The sequence below is a fragment of the Cetorhinus maximus genome, chromosome 7 (assembly GCF_964194155.1).
Source record: "Cetorhinus maximus chromosome 7, sCetMax3.hap1.1, whole genome shotgun sequence".
NCBI lineage: Eukaryota > Metazoa > Chordata > Chondrichthyes > Lamniformes > Cetorhinidae > Cetorhinus > Cetorhinus maximus.
The window spans coordinates 65,849,774-65,869,885 of NC_135885.1; the positions used below are offsets into that span (position 1 = coordinate 65,849,774).

At 39.1% G+C, this 20,112-nt stretch overlaps 1 protein-coding gene across 2 annotated transcripts; it reads right to left on the reverse strand.

Moving 5' to 3' along the window:
* Positions 1-1,160: 1,160 nt before the first annotated feature.
* pdcl3 (phosducin-like 3) lies at positions 1,161-18,380 on the reverse strand. 2 transcript variants are annotated; one of them, XM_078545637.1, is made up of 7 exons: positions 18,214-18,380; positions 18,129-18,155; positions 14,175-14,292; positions 11,960-12,050; positions 9,761-9,904; positions 8,954-9,162; positions 1,161-4,574 (listed from the first exon to the last, which is right to left on the reverse strand). In XM_078545637.1, exons 2-7 carry the CDS (start codon positions 18,132-18,134, stop codon positions 4,432-4,434), a joined length of 711 nt encoding a protein of 236 aa, XP_078401763.1. In that variant the 5' UTR covers positions 18,135-18,155; positions 18,214-18,380; the 3' UTR covers positions 1,161-4,431. The 2 variants fall into 2 exon arrangements, with proteins under 2 accessions (XP_078401763.1, XP_078401764.1); XM_078545638.1 differs by lacking the exons at positions 18,129-18,155; positions 18,214-18,380 and adding an exon at positions 18,040-18,125.
* Positions 18,381-20,112: the final 1,732 nt, after the last annotated feature.

Genomic DNA, 20,112 nt, shown 5'->3' on the forward strand with positions numbered 1-20,112 from the left:
TGCATCGGAGATCACTTTTTCTCTACATAACGTTCTCACCTTTCATTTTGTGCCTCTGGATTTTGAAAGATTTAATATTAATTTTATTGTGTCTCCTCTAAAGACAGAATACAAACAGCTAGCACAGGGATGGAATTACTTGGAGAATTATGGAGAGCTTCTGCTTTGATTCTCCACTTCATTGGGTTATTGATCTTGCTGTAGGGAAGAGTAGATGTCTTTGCTTCACTGAAAGGGAAAAGAAAGTTGGATGGGGTGTCTCTGCCAGGCCATTTTTGTGGGCCTCTTCCTGTCCAGTAAAATCCAACATTAACGGTGCGCAGCAAGCTTTCAGCTGTCCTGCCCACCTAGATACAGGTGAGAGCCTAAAACAAGGTTGATGAAAGAGGATTTACACTCGGATTCATAAATTTGTGGCAGAGGCTAAGCAGAATTTGTAATCTGATTCATTTTTATTTATCACATAACAAGCAAAGTCTGCCATCTTGTGTGTTGTTAGGATATAGCAGAGTCTGTTAGTTGCTTTGGGTCAGGACATGGAACAAGCTCATATTGCCAGTTCCTGACCTGATTGAAAATCCAGCCCATGGTTCTTTAGTATCCACTGTTACATGGGGAAATTTTGCTCACCGTTCAATCTGCTCTCTCTCTCTCTATGAAAACTTCAAATGAACTTAAAGTCACAAGAACAACTGAGAAATAATTTCCATAAATGACTGGCACATAAGCAAATTGAAATATGTCTCTTAAAACTCAAGGACCTAACAAACTTATTTACATCAAAAATGAGCATCTTTGAAATTTTGTAAGTGAATAGCGTGGGTGCTCCCATCATAGCTGACACAGCCAATAACATTGTGACCAAACCCCCATGTTGAACTTGACAGAATGAAACCTTTTCAATGATATATCAGACAAAGTACTTATTTTTTTAAACAGCTGGCTTGCTCTCAGGTATCTGCAATGTCACTTGATTGCTGCCTCAAAACAACTGACTGAATCTTTCAGGCTGAATCTTTTATCCATGGCTGCTCAGCAGTAATCTACATTCACTCAGTTGGATTGGAAAATCAATGCCTGCATTTTGTTCTACTTTATTAATGTATAAATTGGGATAAGCGTCTTTATTAAGTTCTAAAATGAAACTGCAAAGTCAGCAATGAGGTTTACAACCAAAACAATTTAATTATGAAAACAGCTTTCCAAAACATGAGCACAATAATATCACATCCTGCTTACATGATTTTACAGCAACATGTACAAAAATCCAGCAAATTAAGATGTATAGTTTAGAGGAACATCCTGATAATGCACAGAAATCTAATGGCTCTGATAAGACAAAATTGAGCGCTCACTCACTTACAATAAACATCCTTTATAGAATTGGTGCCTGAAGAAAAATGTTTCTTGTTATCCTCCAAATTAGATTACAACACATGTCACTCCTAGGTTTTTATACATTTGGTTGTGTGGAGCATAACACTGTTTGGAGACTGGTCATCTTGGCCGTGCTAATGCCAAATGTCACTGCTTTACATGTTCTTGATGGAAAAGATGTTTATACAATGGTATTAACCCCTTAGGTTGCCAAATTAAACTATTAAGTGGTCACTTTTTTGCATTGTATTTGAAAATATTAAAAGCTGACCTCGCTGTGTTAGTATTACATCTTATAATTCAACATTTCAAGCATTAAGACCCTATTGACTGGGAAACCAGTAATTTTCAATAAAAGGTCAAGTTTGTGTTATGTATTTATCTCCAGAAGGAGCCATACCAATGATAATCACTTTTTAAAAAAAGAATTTTTAAACATAAAAAAAAGTTAAGATAAAATATTTTCAACATAAAAAAAGTAAAGCTAAAATAATAAAACAAGAGGAAAAATAAAAGTCATGGCAAGCAGAAACAGTGTTAGAAGATTTATTTTGTCATAATCAAGCTACTCCTGAAATCTGAGCAATCCTATGCTAACAACATTTGAGTTTGAGTTTATTTCAAAGACATATGCAAACTGAAAATCTTTTAAAGAAAAAAAACTGTTCAGCTGAAGCAGCTTTAACTTTCCTGGAGCTATCAACAGTGTCACATTTAAAGACAAAAGCCATTATTACCGCAGGTTTAATGTCATCACAAATACCTTGTTCAGAAAAGTTTCTTTAAAATATTAAATAAAGAGGACACAAATAATAATGAACACTAGAACATATTGGCTATCTATCTAACCAACCGGCAGTAAGGATTAATAGATTACATTTAATAGGGAGTGAAATAACTTAATCTAACTGACAAGTAAAATAAAAATAAGTAATTGCCTGTAAATTGGTTCTTTCCATGACTAAAGACTGGTTGGGGGGGTGGGGGAAGAGGGTGCTCAGCCACTATATTAATACTCCTAAACTCTTGGACAACCTTTCATAAACCATATTTCAGCAGTACAGAAAACAAAGGTACAAGCTCCTGTCACTCAGAGCAATTTTCCTCCCTGCAAGAGGTGAGAACAGGACTGATAAAATTTACACTCCGTCAAACACGAGCAAGAAACACAACCTCCCCCCGCCTCTCAACACCCATCTGGTAACTCCTGTATAAGTCTGATACAACAGATGCTGGTGACTCCACAGATGTTGGCAGCACTCCTGCTGATTCTGGGTTCTCATGTGAAAAATAGCCAGTCAATTTTGACATATTTATCATGATGAGATCACAGTTAAACCAATCTTGTTCTTGTCCAATGTGTGCCAGAGCTTTTCCTGTTACTTTGACAGTGTTTCTCCCCTTCCTTTCTTGTAGGCACTGAATTTATGCTGAGTATAGCACCCCAAGAACTCTCTAGTACTTGCAAGTAGGCAATATTAAATGTATGAACCTCAACAATAAGTACTGGCAGATAATTCTTCAAATGGTTAAGTGGGTAGGGTGATGGGAAAGCAACAGTAGCAACACAATTGCCCAATATCGACAAAACAGGCAGTTCTGCAGGAATCACTTGATTGCAATTAGCAGTGACTGTTCTGCCTTATTTTACTCTCTTACCTAGGGGTGTAATGCCACTATGGCTACCACAAGCAAAATTAGACAACTCCATACATACTGGGCACTAAACCTCAAGTATGTACGGCTTTGCTACATGTTAGAAGCACCATTTGAATTGATTTGCTTTTGGATTGTTCCAGGATTTTGGATTGAGGATGAAAGAAATAGAATATCACATAGTTCTTTATATTAATTTGTATGTAGTTGGAAAGGGACAAGTATAGAAGCATCATGCTAATGTTTAAATCTGAACAATAACAGTATGCAAATTTCACTTCAACTATACAAAAGAAATTTATTCAAGCTTACGCCTGAAATGGTGAATCAGGATAGAATGTTGATCAAGAGCTCTGAAAGAAGGATTTTAAATACATGGCTGCATTTAAAGAAAAAAAAATTGTAAGCCAATCTCCAGCTACAGATCAACTGGAAATCCAATGCTGTACTGTGGGTCAATGCCTTGCAATTCACAAAAACTTATCAGTATATTTAACTTCATTATTTCTTCCAAAAATTACTGAATTAAATATCATCACTGCTGAATATTTACAGCCTTCATTAAAAAAAGTTATGGTTTAAATTAAAAAAAGATCTTCCATAGTGGACAATTATAGTTTTTTTTAATTAGAGGATCTTTATTGAAGACTGCTGAGTGTAAAAATTAAAAATAGAAAATAGTGATTAATGTTTTCAGAATTTGAATTCTTCCAATTGCTTTTATTAACAATACCATGTTGGTCTGGAGTTTCCATTCAATTGCACTGGTTTCTTTACACAATTCTCTGATATTGCAGTAACTGGTGCATAAGATCATGGAATTTTCAGTGCAAATTGGGTCAGAGTTTCTACAATCATTTGCACTAAATTTTAAAATATCACATTAGAAGCAGGTCCGACCCACAAAACTTGCAATGACCCCACAGAGTTTATCCTAATTGTGCTTGTTTGTACACTTTCAAGGAGGCTCCAAAAATTAGATGGAATTTGAATTTAAGGACACTAATTGGTATATTTTGAAAGATTAGGGTTACAGTAGTAAAACCTAACAGGAAAATATTTTTGTATCTTGAAGTCATTTTCAGTATTTAAAAGGGATCAGGTTACTCAGACTGGATTGACACGGAATTAAAACGTTCACTTTTTTGTGATAACCTATTTTCAGATGTATTAATCGAGCTTTACCAAGTTACCACTCAAGGAGTGTTTTTAATGTAACTTAAAATGTAGTGTTTTAAATGTTGACTAATTGTGCTGGTTCATGGCAAATTTTGTGTTCAATGATGTACAAATGGAGTGTGCAGAAACTCAAAAGGGGACTTTTCAAAGTGGGCACAATTTGCACTGGAATTGTTAACTGCACCCAGTGGGAAATTTTACCCCACTATACTCAAATAACTAATCTTCTTCAGAATCACTGTTCTTCTTTGATGGAGCACTAGTCCTGATAGATGACATCAATTGATCTTCAATCTGTCTTCGTGGGTTTTCCTCTAGTTCAGTTTTGATTGCACCAGATTCTGACAGCTTCCATTCCAGTTCTTCATTAAGCAAGGAGACAAGATAAAAAGACAATATGGAACATTGCAATATTATTTAACTCAAAATATCCCCTTCCATAACTTAATGACAAGTTTTAAATTGCAGGCATATAAAGACTAAATTACAATGCATGTATACACACAAAAGACTGGAGCAGTATTGTATTGTAAACAAATATATAGTTGGAAGTCTCGTGTTTAGCAATGCATCATGAGACCCACACTCTTCACAGGTTATCACATCTGAAAGTGGGGTCCCTGAGGTTTCACTTACCTGATACTTATTTTAATCAATTAATTGACTGACTAATTATAAATGTGAGCTCATTGAACCAAATCAATGAAGAACAAACAAGCAGCAGAAACTGACTCAATTGCTGAAATCATTTTGACATTAATTTAAGCCATCTTCTTGATGTTTCAGCTAGATGAAAATGTGTTGGTAAAAGCAACATTAAGAACATTGTATAGCCATATAAACATGCTTATTTTAACCAATACCTAAAGAGTAAATCTCTGGGGGAAAAAAAACGACCCCCATATTAGGAGTCTGGGGCACAATTCGAGTACTTGCTAAGTTTAGCACCTCCAAAAGGTCATCGACCTGAAATGTTAACTCTCTTCAGATGCTGAGTTTTTCCAGCTTTTTTAAATGTTTTTATTTCAGATTTCCAGCATCTGCAATATTTTGCTTTTAAATTGCTAGCTGTGCCTATTGTACCACCTCCCAACCCAAACTCCTGTCTGACTACTACTTAGCACCCTACCCATGGTTTCCCCTCCCCAATTATGCTGTCTCCCAGCATAAACTAGTCTCATCAGTTAGCTGCAGAACTCATTCTGAATCAGTTAGTTCTTAGCTTTTCAGGTCTTTCCCCCAATGCATTTTAAATATATAGATTGTCATGTATGGTATACATTATACAGTAAAACATATTACATACTAAAAATGTGCATGAGGTAATTAGTAAGCTTACATTAGTTACAAGTGTTAATTGCAGTTGACAAAAGTTAAAAGGTATTAAATTCACATCAGCAGTGTACATCGTGTGGCAGAACACAAATCCTAGATTTTTCAAGCATACCCAATCTCAAATGTACTAAACCCTTACATTTTTGGGATCAGCCTCATTAACAGATCATAGGGGAGCTTGGTGACAGGTGGAAAATCTGATGCTATTGCAGGATTTAAAAAGGACTGCAGAGCTTAAAAGGACAGGTATCATGAATTGTAGCATTGAAAGGCAAAAAGCTGTGTGAAGTATTGAGCTCCAGAGAGAGGCTTTAGAAAGGTCCAAATCAGTTTCATTAGCATGCAGCCTGGCAGAAGGATCACAAATATAAATGAAGACTTGAAAAATTGGGGCTTCTTCATTTTAGTAGTGCACATTTGTTTTAATGTCCGATTCAAAAGACAGCACCTCCAACAAAGCAGTCCTTCCTCAGTACTGGATTGAAGTGCTCAAGCATTGGAGTGAAGATTGAAACCACAAACTTCTGGCTCAAGCTCAAGAGTGCTACAATAAGTCAAGTCTCACACTTACAGATGTAGTACGCTAAAGAGAACCATATAGAAGGATTTTACTGATCCCATTGGATGCATCACAACTGTTGTCATGTTGCTTAGAGATCATGAGCCAATGCTTAGAAGTAGGGCAATGGCTGAAATAAGTGGAGATGGCAAATTCAGAGGCTGGGATTTTCCAGCCCCACCCACTATCAGGATTGTCTGGTCCCATCAATGGACCTTTGGCCGGCCCACTGCATCCCCCGCATTGGGTCTCACCACGGCAGGGCCAGAAAATCCCAGCCAGAGTTGCTGCATACCTGGATCATCCCAGATGCACGTAAATGAGGCTGAAAGCCCCAAACAGCTCATAAAGTTGCAGAGGTGCTGACCTGATAACAGGGTCATGTCAGACCTCATGTCTCAAGAGGTTTTAATAATGGAGCAATTTTCAAACTCCTACCCCTGAGGAATCACCTACTTGAAGCACAAGACTAAATTTAACAGAATATAGGACAAACAGTGTCAGAAAGGGAACGAGCCAGAAACACATACTGGTGGCAGTCACACCCATCACGTTAAATAATCAAAATATTTTTTGAAAGTATGAACAAACTTCATTATATAGCACCTTACATACAACCCAAAATGTTTCAGTGATGAAATATTTTGAGGCATAGTCAATTCTGTAAAGTAGGCAAACAAAGCAATCAATTTGTGCATAGCAAGATCCCACACAGCAATGAGTTCAATACAAATTGATTGGTTTAGTGGTGTGGGTGAGGTGTAAATGTTCACCATGGCACTGGGATAATTCCTATACTGCTCTTCAAATACTGTCATAGGATTTTTTATACCCAAATGAGCAGGCAAATAGACCTTTCATTTGAAGACTGATGGTGTAAGGTTGTACGCACAATACAGTATTAGCAACAGGATTATACATGTAATACATAATCTAATGCTCTCGTTTTACTAACACAGTGCAGCCACTGGTTTGAGAGATCCACAAATGCAAATAAAAAGCACTGTTTGAATTTTCTGAAGTATGTTTCTTCAACAAAAAAAACTAATTGTTTATTTTTCCACGAAAATTCTGGCTCATAAGTAGTGGAAAATTTAACAAGTTCAAGAGTACAAGCTGCCCAATGAGGCAGTGAAAAAATCTGCAAGCGCTCAGCAAAAAGTGCTTGTAATGCAATATACAAAGATTGGTTCATTGGAAGTGCTGACTAAAATCTGCCAACAAACATGATCAAGTGGAAAATGGCTCACTTTTAGTATTTTATACTTTATTATTTAGTACTGTGCAGTAGATGTAATGTATCACATATCAATAAATGTTGAGCTATGCAATGGGGAGCTGTTAAAATTATAGATTAATCTTCTTACAGGTCAAATCTCAATTTATGAACTGCATCATCTCACTCTGTGCATCTCTCAACTTAATGTAACTAAACCAATAGCTTACTGCTCCATTAATTATAGAAGTGGAATTTCCCCTGTCTGTAATTCAGTCACTAATTACATACTCAATCTCACAAGAAAACAAGGAAATGAATAAATCTCATATGAAAACAAGTCAGATCCACTCTTAAATTGCAAAGTCCAGAATTAGTAAATGGACAAGTTATAAATCTCTTGATAGAGATAGCTCTTTGCAATAATCCACACCGTAATTTCCATGAAGCATTAATACATAAAAAACTATTAATTCAGTATAAAATAATGGGATTAACCATCTGAAGGATGGGAACCATCAGGTACTTTGTACAGGAATTGGATTAGTGAAAATGCGAAGTGCTTATTGACGTACCCTAGGGATCACAGCTGCTATCCTTACTTTTTGTAATTCACATGAACTTCTGAATCTAAGTTGTCAAAGGCAAAATGGTCAAATTTACAAAAGGTTGGAAGGTGGGCAGTTGTATTAGGGCATGCAGCCTGGGAATTATAAAATGAATTAAAGAGTTAAAATATGCAAGAGGATAGAACAATGATGGATGAAATTGAATATGGATCTGTGTTGAGAACAGCACATAAAAGGCAAAAATGGGAGAACAAAATTGTTCTCTGCCTAATACATTGCTTCTGAATTTCCAAGTGGATTGGGCAGAGGAATGAAGACTCCAGGGAGTCTCTTTGCCCCATTTACACATGACCGTTCTAATGAAAAGTTATCAATCTGAAATGTTTACTCTGTTTCTCTCTCCAGAGATGCTGCCAGACCTGAGAGTATTTCAAGCAGTTTCTGTTATCATTGCCCTTGACATTTCTTTCCTAACACATCTCCAGTGGGGGTACAAACTTCTGCTTAAAACAGAATCATTTGGCAGACATATCATAATGGCTCTTGCATCATTCTGTGGCAATTCCTTCAGGCAGATACCTGCCACAAAGGTCAACATGGAAACTGGGACTTGGATGTTTCTGGATTGTCCTTTCAGATTGAAAGATCTGTAGGTGGATAGCTCACAACTTCCTGTGAATGTGTCACTGCACTGTAGTGTAGAGGCCATTTGGTACTTATTGACAGCAACCAACCGGCTGAAAACATCTGAATCAAGGGAACCTCTCTTCTTCAGCAAGTGTTAACTCTCAAGTGAAAATCCTGCCCAGTGCTTACTCAAAATATTTAAAGTGCCGGAACTCAGAAATATGGCCCAGTTCAGTAGCCAAGTACTCACTAAGTGCCATCAAAATATGGTCATGCAACAAACGAGTTCATAGATCAGCTATTTGAACATTACAAGTCATTTGAAAAATCCTAGAGGAAAACTTAGTTTGATATTATAATTTGATTATTAAAGATGTCAAGGCATGAATTTGGATAATTACAGCTCTGTATAAAACAATTTTCTTAATCACTTACCTTCTTTTGTTAAATTCATGCCTCCAAATACTAAGGGTCCAACATACTGTGCCTTGATGTCACCATCACGATAAATAAATATTGTTGGGAGGTTCCTGTCAGGGTAGCTGGGTATGCAGGTTGTGGATATGGCTTTAATAAATTTAGTTTCTGGGAACATCCTTGCTAGTTCACCTAGATGTTGATTTACCAACGCACAAAGAGGTATCCTGGTGCATACAAATAAACAGACAAAAAATTGCAAGACTAAGAAAGTGCACAATAAACAATAAGTTATGCTCAAAGTCCTTATTTAAGTAATTAAGGGTGCGAGTTAAAATCTTATGTAGGACAAAGCAACTTTTTAAAAAGAACTTAAATCTACTAAATTCCAGTGAGCAATGAATTGTACTGCAGTGAAATGTTGGTTGGTGCAACCTGAAATGTTATTAAATTCAAATACCTGTAATATTTACTAGTGCTATTTGGAAGCACTAGTTAGACAGTCTGGGAGAAGAGATTATAAATAGTTTCCCTTCTTATGACAATAGTATCATCAGCCATATCCCTCGTGGTTAGCAGGGAGAAATCCTTATTGCAAGTTTGGGTACAGGTTCCTATAATGTTCTGTCCATGAAAATTATATCAGAGGACTGAAGAGGAAATTCCTCTTTAATGTTGCCCCCCCTGTATTCTTCTTTGATTTGAATAAAGAAAGCATAACAACAAAATGGAGTGTGAGACAATTATAAGTATGACAGATGTTTATTTTTCATTCAAAGTGCTACTCTGTGGAACACAAGTGTATTAAATAGATATATAACTTACCCTTGTTTGTATAGGTGCAGTATTACCCACAGGTGTTCACCAGCTTTAGTCACCTCCTGCACATAGTCAGGCCCTGAGATCTCCAAAATCTCCCCAAACATTTTCTTCATCTGGGTTGCCTTCCATTCGGCTAGTCTTTGCTGTCTGGATAACATTAAATTCTAGTTAGTCAATTAATCATACAGTTGTAGTAGAAAATAACCACTCAGATGCCGTTAAACAGATCTAATATTTAATGCCAGGACTATTCATCCTGTTTCTTTCAGACACGAAATCTGCATTTGTGAGGACGAGAAGGTAATGTCCTCCCCTGGTGGCAGGGGACATTTAATCAGGCAGGAGGGTAGCAGTGGCGACCCCACTGCCTTCCCACCTCCACCCTGATTAAGTCCCTGGTGGGAAGGTCTGTGGACGGCACTGCTGGTATTAACCCAGCAGTGGGCAGGGTGCTTGCCATGCAGAGAGCATGACAAGCAAACCTGTTTGAGGCTGCTTGCTGGCACCTAGGGAAGGGGTAGGTGGGAGAGGTGTGCCTCTTGTTCAGAGGGAGATCAAGGGACTTGGCATCAGGAAGAGGGCAGCCCGCTGAGAGCCACTCCCCTCCCATCCTCCTCAACTCCTATTTGACTCTCCTCTCGCAATCACTCACCTGTGGCTCCAGCGACAATGCTAGGGCTTAGGTGGGTGTCATACAGGCAGCAGCCACCGGTTCCCTGGTGGCGCTGCCATTCATTACAGGGGCCAACCTTTGATTGGCCAGCAGCTCTCAGCGGGCGGGTCTTCCACCCCCAGGGTCCTTGATTCTGGGGAAGACCTGCCATTTTCCAGCTAAGTGCCCAAGTGGCACTTTATTTGGCGGGCCTTCCCTAAAAGAGGTGGCATGGGGCTCCTGCTGGCTCTCCAGCCAGTGGGTGAGATTTCTATCACCTCCATTAAATCCAGCCCAGTTAATCAAATCCTGTCCAAACGAAAGTTAACATGACAGTGGCGATCCTGTAAGTTTGAATTTCAAAAATTCAGCCAGGTGAAGGGAAAGCATCATATAAATCAATTTTCCACACTTATGTGGAATGTAAGAGGATATAATGGGGAAGAATTTGCTGTAGCAAATACTATTAAATACCCTGTTGGTGGGACTTGCCCTTACACGTTTAGATTTTTAAAAACTTTTTGGTGCAAGCTAATAATGAAGGAAAATGGGAACCCAAGACGTCAGTGAACAGGCAACCAACTGTGTATCTCCTTAGCCAGATTGAAGACTTTAGAAATAAATAGAAAAGGACTGAGAAGGAAATATCAACTAGAGTTGGTGAATTCCATGTCAAATCACATACAGGAAGAGAAATAAAGATTCAATTAAGAAAAAGAGAAAATGACAGAAAGGAAAATAGAAATTTTTAAAAAAACTCTCCCACAATAACATCACTTGAAGGAATGAAACTCCACACTTGAAATTAATAATCACCACGTCAAATAGGTATGGGTACTTATCCTTGAATGGCAATACTAACTTTCTATGGCAAGTTTAGTTCATACCTACTGCACAAACACAGCAACTGCTCACCATTCAATGCATTTCAATAGTGTAACAAACAACAAAATGCCATTTTCGTGAAGGTAAGGCAGAGTGGTGCAACTTGAACAGAAACTTCTGGGTTTTTCCATTTAGCCTTGAAACTGCCCCTTGCCTGAACTTGCTGTGCCATTTACATGTGAACGCTCCTAGCCTCATCGTTATTTAGACAGCAAAATCTGGGCCAATATTTAAGCAAAAGAGACAGATCAGGAAATCTAGATAAATTAATAGGTTAAAGATAAAAAGGACAGACTAATCCGCACAGAGATAAAGGTTGGTGCAAATACAGCATACTAATGGGAAATTTTAACCAGCATAAAATAACCTGAAATGCTCAAGCAGTCTACAATCTGAGAAAATGAGGAGTTGTTTCATGGGCCATCTTATTGAACCAGGTCACAAATGATTATCCATCAGTCCTAGCGTTGTGAACTGTTTATTTTAAAGTCAGATCAAATATTAAGGACTAACAATCAAAATAAAAATAGGTTAAGCTGCATGGTGGTCCCTCGTGACTGTTATGGTTTTCAATGCTAACTTGATGGCTCAAGTTTGCTGGAGCCCATCAATTAACAAACACATCTGCATTTCCAACACTTCTTTAACATCTTCAAATTGTTTACCTGTACATCTCAATGGCTCTTTCATCTTCCTCACTGAATTCATCCTCATTCTCTTCTAGCTCTTCCAGGGTCATGTCTTCGTATGTTTTAACTGACAGAAAAAGTAGATTCATTATCTGAATATGCTGTAAACCTCACATTTAAAAAAAAAAGTCATGAGCCTTTGAGCATATTTAAAAAGCACTTTCAAAAATATATTTGGCAAATTTCTTTATTTGGAAAGGGCGCAGTGAGAAACCATGTGACATTTACATCGTGCACAAGTGATAAAACAATGCATTCAATATGCAATTTGTTACTGAATTGCTTGTAAAGGAATGCAAAAGGTTTTGCTTAAATACTAAAAGCCAAAGCCCTCTACAGTTGGAACCAATACGTGATACAGCAAGTTGGAATTACACCCCTTCACCAGTGGCCTTGATTTAAATTTCCAACTGTTCATAGCCTAGGCAATTAAACAACTAACCGGATGAGGAGGCTCTCCACGCATCCCCAAACTCGATGGTGGGGTAGCCCAGTACTTCAGAGCAAAAGACAAGGCTGAAACAGTTCCAACTATCTTCAGCCAGGAGACCATCATAAATACCAGTTTTCAGCCAATTTGATTCACTCCACGTGATATCAGGAAACTGCCAGGCACTGGATACAGAAATGGGCCCTGATGACAACCCAGATGTAGTACCTTATACCTGTGCTGCAGAATTTGTCGTCGCTGTAGCCAAGCTGTTCCAGTACAGGTACAATGCTGGCATCTACCTGACAATGTGGAAAATTGTCTCGGTATGTCCGGTCAACAAAAGGCAGGACAAATCCAATCTGGCTAATTATCATCCCATCAGTCTACCCTCAATCAACAGCAAACAGATGGAAGGTGTCATTCATAGTGCTATCAAGCAGCACTTACTCAAAAATAGCCTTCCCACCAGTGCTCAGTTTGGGTTGTGCCAGGGTCACTTGGCTCCAGGACTCAATACAGCTTTGGTCCAAACATGGACAAAAGAGCTGAATTCTAAAAAGTGAAGTAAGCATAACTGCCCTTGACATCAAATCAACTTTTGATCAAGTGTGGCATCAAGAAGCCCCAGAAAAATTGAAATCATTAGGAAATAAGGGAGAAAACACTCCATTGGTTGCAGTCATACCTAGCACAAAGGAAGATGGTTGCAGTTTTTGGGGGGAGCCAAACATCTCATCCCCAGGACACACTACAGGAGTTCCTCAGATATAGTGTCCTCGGTCCAACCACCTTCAGCTGCTTCATCAATGATCTTCCTTCCATCATAAGGTCAGAAGTGGGGATGTTCGCTGAGGATTGTACAATGTTCAGTACCATTCATGACTCCTCAGATAATGAAAGAATCCGACTCCATATGCAGCAAGACCTGGCTAACATTCAGGCTTGGGCTGATTAAGTAGTGAATAACATTTGCACTATACAAGAGCCAGGCAATGACCATCTTCAAAAAGAGAGAATCTAACCATCTCCCCTTGACCTTCAGTGGTATTACCATTGCTAAATCCCCCACTATCAACATCCTAGGGGTGATCATTGACCAGAAACTTAACTGGACCAGCTATTAAATACTGCGGCTACAAGAGCAGGTCAGAGGCTAGGAATTCTGCAGAAAGTAACTCACCTCCTGACTCCCCAAAGCCTGTCCACCATCTACAAAACACAAGTCAGGAGTGTGATGGAATACTCTCCATTTGCCTGGGTGAGTACAGTTCCAACAACAATCAAGAAGCTCGACAACATCCAGGACAAAGCAGCCCACTTAATTAGAACCTCATCCACCACCTCCAACATCCACTCTTCCACTATTGGCACATGCTGGCAACAATGTGTACCATATACAAGGTGCGAATCAATAACTCACCAAGCCTCCTTCAAAAGCACCCTCCAAACCCCCATCCTCTACCATCTAGGAGGGAAAGGGATCAGACATATGGGAACACCACCACCTACAAGTTCCCCTCTAAGCTAAATACCATCTTGACTAGGAACAATATTTCCATTCGTTCAACTGTTTCTGGATCAAAAACCTGGAAAATCCTTTCCTAACAGCACCATATGCGTACCCTAAACACAGACTGTGGTGCATCAAGCAGGCAGCTCATCATTTTCTTAAGAACAATTAGGAATGGGCAACAAATTCTGGCTTTGCCAACAATGTTCACATTCCCATGACCAAATAAATAAACCCTCCCTATTTACCAACTGATTTGGGGTGCTGAATGAGCTCTTCCTCTGCTGCCTCATTTGGATCCTCTTTAGGGGGGAGGATGCCCTTTTTCCGCAAAATGTCATTCCATTCAGTATCTGCATTTGGATCCTGAAGTAAAAGAAAGAAGAACTAGTATTATAGTTTAATACACATTTTCACATCCTATACTCACCACTACAAACGACCCCACACTTCACACTTAACACTGCAAGTGGAAATATTCCACCGTTCTTTAAACACCTCACAATGATGAAACTAACAATTTCTTTTTTCTTTCAAGAATAGGTAGCCTCAAACTGAGACAAGAGGGCAATACTGAGGCAGAGTTTGCCTCTACACTTTTTTCCCTCTGAAGGAAAATGTGCTCACCATCACTGGAAGGGTACAGTCAATGACAGTGACTGGCAATGCTGGAAGAGATACTGTACAGGATTTCCTCACATCTTATCATCTTTTCCCTTCTTACTTCTAACTCACCGTCTGTGCTCAATGACAAACTGCAGATACTTTCTGCCAGCCAGTTCTTTCTTTGATGCCCCTCACTTTCATTTCAGGTGCTGAAAAATGTGGAAGCCTAGTGCTCGCTTGCGCTACTTCGCTGTGTTCAGAGAAAAAGATGCAATTATCTTTCCTAGGGTAGAGAGCCTCTTTGACCTCCCTGATACAGTGGTGGACTGCAAACGGGAAATCTGTGCAGATCATTCAGCACATTTGGCACAACTGATCTATGCCAGTGCTATGTTTCATATGCTCCTCCTCCACCCTACTTCATTTAACCCTATCAGCATATTCTTCCATTCCTTTCTCCCTTGCGTACTTATCTACGTTCCTCTTAAGCACATCTAAGCTATTCACCCCCACGTGGTAGCAAGTTCCACATTTTAACCACTCCAGGTAAAGGAATTTCTCCTCAGCTTCGTTTTGGATTTGTTAGTGATATCTTATATTTATCATCCCTAGTTTTAGACTCCCCCACAAGAGAAAACTATCAAACTCCTTCATAATTTTAAAGACCTCTATTAGGTCACCCCTCAGCCATCTCTTTTTTCTGGAGAAAACTGGCCCAGATGGTTCAGTATTACCTGATAGTTATCGTGGGTACAATGTTGATGAATTTCTAGGCCATGGAATTCTCTGACACAAACCATTATTGAACCTGAGTCCATAAATTATTTTAAAAGACAATTAGATAGTTACTGGAAAAATATTCAAAATGATGAGGACTGGATAATAGAGCAAGTTTAGGCTAGCTGGTTCATGTGGCGATTACTGGAGCGGACTAGATGAGATGAATCACCTATTTCCATGTGTTAACACTTCAGATGCTCGGCATTCAGTAGTCAAAATCATGCAGCAACCTGATCAGCTGGTTCCATGTCAAAGTCCAGCTTATTACATCAGTGGACAATTGTGGCCAGACTGTCAGTCCACTACAAGAGTACAACCAGAGCAACAACAAACTGATATTTGTTCTGAAAGCAAATCTCCAAATTATAGAACTCAACCTACTCCAATTACAAATCAATTTTCCATGTCAATAAGTTCACCCAGAATGCTCCTCACAAAGCTTTACATACTGTTTTGTTTGATGGTCAAATAATCATCACTTGCTGTACTAGGTTTGCTGGAGAATCCATTGCACAATGAAGTAGGAAATGTTACACAAAAAAAACCCACTGTCCATCCAGGTTGCCTTCTACTATCCAGGTAGATGCATGATATAATGTTGATGGACCCGTTGACTAACCATAGCAACCAATCTCATAGACCCTACAACAGACCCAGCAATGACACAAGGATTTATTCAAAGAAAAATTTGTAACTTGGCTGGTGTTACCCAGTTTAGCTGATCAATGGCCTGGATTTTTACAATGACAGAGAGCCTCTCACTCATTATAAAAATGGCAGAAGAGGCTGGAAATCAGAAGTTCCACACCTGAACACAGCAACTACCATTTTCATGGGGGCAGGAATGGGCCCAAGTCAGGATTTGTACACGCATATATCACGGAGGCAGACGCCCGTATAAAACAGCTGCTGCCTCCACTTATGTCTAATTTTGTTGATCTAGGTGTGGGAAACACAACATATGGAAGTTAGACCTGGTAGGAGTAGGTTTGAACTTTGTGGTGTCCTTTGAAGAGGTGGGGTACCCTTTTGGAGAGGTAGAGTACCCCTTTGGATATGGTCCTGGGACACCTTTTGGGGGAGTTCAGGTGCCCTTTGGGATTGTTAAAAGTAGGCACAAATATGTGTAAAGTGTGTTAACTGTCAGGCTACCAAGGCATTTAAAACTCCTGTCCTTTAAATCTTTGAAAAAAAATGTCTGGAATGTTTTAAGAAAAATTCATTGCTTGCTATTTCATTTTGGTGACATAAGCCTGAGGGCTACCATTACTGGATTAGTACTACTATTACTGGATTAGTGCTGCATGATTGATTTCACTACTTTTCATTATCACAGTAAGAGCCTGACATTTCAGTTTGATTGACAACTCCACGTGCTTACATACTCTTTGAAATGGGACTATGAATTCCAATGCTAGTTTTTTTAAGGGTTTATGTACTTGAATGAAATATTTGTTCTTATAAAGGGATTATGTAGTTGAAGGAATGCAAATATAGTAAATGGGTTTTATGAATGTGTTGTTTTCAAAAATAGTCAGCGACAGACACCTAGAACTCTATATTATTTCATCTCAGCATGGTTTCCGAGATCTGCCCATGGTGAATACGGGATGAGTTGGCATGGTAAGTATAAGGGCAAAGGGTGCTGGATGGAGGACATTAGTTGGCATAAGGCCTATAAAGGGCCACGGGGTGAGCAGAGGGGCATGGGAGTGTGCAAGGGTGAGGGGTGAGGGCTGTTTGCCTGGTCTGACATCCAGAGAACCCTACCATCCTGGAATGAAAATCCCAACTACCGGGGCACTTTCTCCTGGGTCGGGTTTGTGGAGCAGGGAAACATCATGACTCTGCACTCCCAAAACGGGAGTGAAAATTCAATCCAATGTCTTTTTCTGCTTCTGGCAGCCAACAAATTCAAACTCGAGATGAAAATCCTTCTAAAATGACCATATTAATATATTAGCAAACAAAAATTAATCCAAGGATTTTGTTTTATTCAATTTGTCTCCCTCATCTCCAATTCTGATAATGGTCTCAAATGAAATGTTGCCTTCCTCTTTCTGATACTCAATAACCTATCATTTTTTGTTCCCATTTCTAACTTATAGAATTCATTGACACACTTTCATCATGGATTACCATCAATTTATATCATTTTTGTTGAGATGAACTAAGTTATGTCGTTTAGCAAACACTCCCTGTTATTAATACCGTAAATCAATTATCCTGCAACATTATAACGTCTTGCTGCAACTGGACAATTAAATGTTAAAGCCCACCCTTGTATTATTGTGCGAAATGGGCAGAAGAAAATGAAGTTAGCTGTTGGATGTATGTACTTAAAACCGAGTGCACCATTAGAAGGTAGAAAAAATAGAATAAGGAACCTCTTAAACGGATTTTTTTGAAATAGGGCTTGCATCACACTGTATCACGACACTGATAATTAATGTGCTGTCAATGTAGTTTGAGACGTCGTTTTCAAATATATATACTTAAAACTTCAACAATTAGTTGATCTCTTGAAATGATACACACGGTTTGACAAGACTTGTGAAACTCAAATAGTGCTTTTATCTAGAAAAGTTTTGCAGCCCCGAGGTTAGTAGGCCAAACAAGCGACCCCAAAGTTATCTCCTGGGTCAATGGAAACATGTTTAATCGTGGCAGCTACACAATAAGATCCGCAGTGGTTTTTGTCACATCTCAAATGACAATAAGACATACAGTTGCTAAATATCACCCGAGAAAGACAACTCCTCTGCTGCTAACTTTTCCATACGAGTTAAATAACCCCCAGGAGGGGAGTTCCTGACCTGCATGCTGCCTGGGATGTTGTCGTCTCACTGCCCACACCGACCCTGGGCTGGATCACTCGCTAATGTCCCCGGAGCACGAGTTCCCGCTGCAGCTTCTCCCTCGATGGGCACAGGTTAATCTCAGTCTGGGTTTCACTCTCTGAAGATTGAAGGTTGCTGTTGGTTATGGGGATTTCTTTTTAGGTTGCACTAGTTTCCGGTTTCTTACGCTGCCATTTATGGAATGGCAGTGACAACATTTCCAAATGAGGAAATAGAAACCCCAGTGACTCATTCATTTGCTACTTGCTCCCAGCAGCTGCAACATGGCAGGCAGGAAATGGTTTATATTCATGTATTGGCAGTGCTTGATAATTCTTAGTTCGTAATTGATAATTCTAAGTTTACCTACTAATGTTTTACAATCGCATGCAGTTTATATGTAACAAACGTTCCAATTTTATAAATTTGCAACGTTGGAAATGTGAAATAAAAAAGGTTGATTTTTTTTGACAACGTTATTCATGCTTTTTTATTTGCTCTCCGCATGTGGGTGGTAGTGGATTTCTCAAGAGGCTCAGTTCGGAAGTCATGGTGAGAAATGTGGAGCTCTGCTGCAAGGTAAGTAAATAGGAGTGAACTGGCAATCCGACGGTGATTGTCACTCCTCGGAAGATTCAGCCCAATATTTCTGTTCCTTTGTGCTGGAGTTTAGTAATCAACTGTCCCTTGACGTTTAGCTGAATGCCTCCTGGACCGTGAAGTCTTGTGGTCGATGGCTGGAGTATGTCTGGTTTTAACCATTTCTCTATGTCTGGAAGAATTAAAACTCTGGCTCCATTGTCTAAATTGAAGTTTGTTTTATGTGGGTTGACCATAATATCTACACACCAGTCGTTCGCATTTGATCCTGTTTTTTCCAAGGAATGGAATCTCTGGTTCTTTTTCTTCTTCAACTTCTTGAATAGCAAATGATTTTGGCTGTTTCAACTTTAATTGTTTCATTGAGAGCTGTTTGGAGCAGGAAGATGATATAAAAATGGCCCCTCTTCCTGCAGGAATGGCACTCCACATTTTTGGCGGGGCATTCTTCACACTGGTGCTGCCCTTTCCCGCCACAATGAGAACATTGAATAATGGCAGCTTCCATGTGCCTTCCTCTTTTTTGCTGTTTGAGATTAGGTGTGCTGCAATTTTTATGTGCTATAAATTGGATTGTATCCACTTTTTTTACGCGATTTCTTTTTTGCCTTGAATAATTTTGTTTTGTTTGCTGTCTTCTGCCTGCCTTGTTATCAGCCTCCAAAAGTGTCAAATTTTCCTTCGACTGCAAAAAGTCTAATTAGCGTCTCTTTTAAAACTCCCACAATAATGCAATCCCAAATTAATTTGTCTTTCAGGGCTCCATATTGACAATTTTCAGCTAATCATTAATAAAAGAATCTATGCAATCTCCCAGTCTTAAGGTGCACCTATTAAATTTTGCACTCTATTATGGTGTTTTGCTGAAGATTAAAATAAATATCAAAGGCTTAGATAGCTGCTGCTTAGTAATTCGTTTATGCCCTGTCTGACCATTATGTCATCTGCACTACTGCCTATGGCATGGAGTAAGGTACTGACCTGCTCCTTGCTAGTCTTCTGCTAATCCCAATGCTGTTCTGTACTTGGTAAATGTGCAGTGCCAGTTCTGCCACTCCTTGCCTTGATCCAGGCTTTCAACATGAAGCACTCTGGTAATGGTAGAATTTTTTCCATGTCTACCTTTTACTGTTGTCTTCTCTGGGCTTGGCTTGAAGATTTTCCTGCACTGTCCTGGTCCTGCAGTTGTCTTGCTGCTCTTTGTAGCCGCTGGGCTGTTTGTGCGTTGCTCCTTTCATCGTGTTTTTCCACTGTCATCATCTGGTATTATCATTGTCAGTCTTAGATGTGGTAGTCTGAACGTACAGACAATGCTGTAGGTAATGCTGTTGGTAAATGCTACCTTTAATTGAACATTATA

What these genes read in the sequence shown, in the direction of transcription:
- pdcl3 (XM_078545637.1), bottom strand. An exon ending in TCAGCACCCCAAATCAGTTG is followed by an intron (nt 12,051 to 14,174) that starts GTAAATAGGGAG and finishes TTTTTCTGTCAG; the next exon opens with TTAAAACATACGAAGACATG. An exon ending in AGAGCCATTGAGATGTACAG is followed by an intron (nt 9,905 to 11,959) that starts GTAAACAATTTG and finishes AATGTTATCCAG; the next exon opens with ACAGCAAAGACTAGCCGAAT.